A 987-nucleotide genomic window follows, 5' to 3' on the forward strand; every position below is an offset into this window, starting at 1 on the left:
TCTACAACTTAGTAAATTTTAAGCCGCAAAGTCAGTCAATAAAAACTGGATAACACAATGGATAATCCTACCTGTACAGGCACCTTGATACTGTTAGCAGCCACGCTTTTGGCCACGCTCAAGCCCCGACTGATCCGCTCCAGAGTGGCCAGCCTTAAGCTGGCCGTGATCTTGTTCTTCCTCAGGGAAGTGGGCGTGGCGTTTGATCTTTGCTATAAACCTTGGAAGCTCAGAAGGATTCAAGCGAGCCAAAGCTAACATACCTGCAAAATGAACCGTCCAATCGTTTGCCAGGACGATTGAGCGCGGTACACGTTTTCGTAGTCAGTTAGAGCGCGTTGCTGGATATTGTGAGCGGCCCCGCCCCATTCCAGCTCTTCAACTATAACGAAATTCATCGGGTCTTCCAGTCGGCGCGCTTTCAACAGCGCTTGTGCCAGAACGTCTTGGGCGCAAGCATTTAAAGGCACCTACAAGGACGCTTGCTTAAGATCCGACGGGCCTTGAAGGAGAAACCGTACCTTGAGAATTGCATAGGGAATTTCAGGGGACACGTTGTAAATGCACACTAGGAAAGTGTCGTTCTCCTCCCAAGCATTGCTGGGCGCTCCATCCGACTTCCTCGCCTCTCGGGCGCGATTTGCAACACTCCGGATGGAAGTCAGCCTGAAAAAGCTCGTTCAAACCACACGCTTTCCAGCCGGTTAGGCGAGCTTACCAAGCGCGGCTGCTCGGGTCATCGCCCACCCGCTTGAGGATAAATTTCCCATCGCCACGCCACTGGCTTTGCGCCAGCAGAGGCTTTTCGTGAAGGTCTAGGATTCTTTGAGCTGCTGGCAAACTGAGAGCTTTCTTTTCCCAACCTGCAAAGAGCAAATGATGGTTCTCTACAGGGTTATTCACGCTGTGCGGCATGGAAGTTTGCGGCTAAACCGTTTGATTTTTAAAAAGTATTATTTTCTGAATTGTCCGACGCCGACCGAGCGC

At 51.1% G+C, this 987-nt stretch overlaps 1 protein-coding gene across 1 annotated transcript; it reads right to left on the reverse strand.

Annotated features, from left to right (window-relative positions):
• Positions 1-71: 71 nt before the first annotated feature.
• LOC109545797 (1-phosphatidylinositol 4,5-bisphosphate phosphodiesterase epsilon-1-like) lies at positions 72-915 on the reverse strand (the record flags this gene model as incomplete). Its single annotated transcript, XM_019916640.2, has 4 exons — positions 719-915; positions 522-666; positions 264-470; positions 72-212 (listed from the first exon to the last, which is right to left on the reverse strand). Coding segments are annotated over exons 1-4 (690 nt in total), but the record flags the coding sequence as incomplete, so codon positions are not given.
• Positions 916-987: the final 72 nt, after the last annotated feature.

The sequence above is a fragment of the Dendroctonus ponderosae genome, unplaced genomic scaffold, assembly GCF_020466585.1.
Source record: "Dendroctonus ponderosae isolate FM_Combo_2020 unplaced genomic scaffold, Dpon_F_20191213v2 Dpon_F_20191213_2157, whole genome shotgun sequence".
NCBI classification, from domain to species: domain Eukaryota; kingdom Metazoa; phylum Arthropoda; class Insecta; order Coleoptera; family Curculionidae; genus Dendroctonus; species Dendroctonus ponderosae.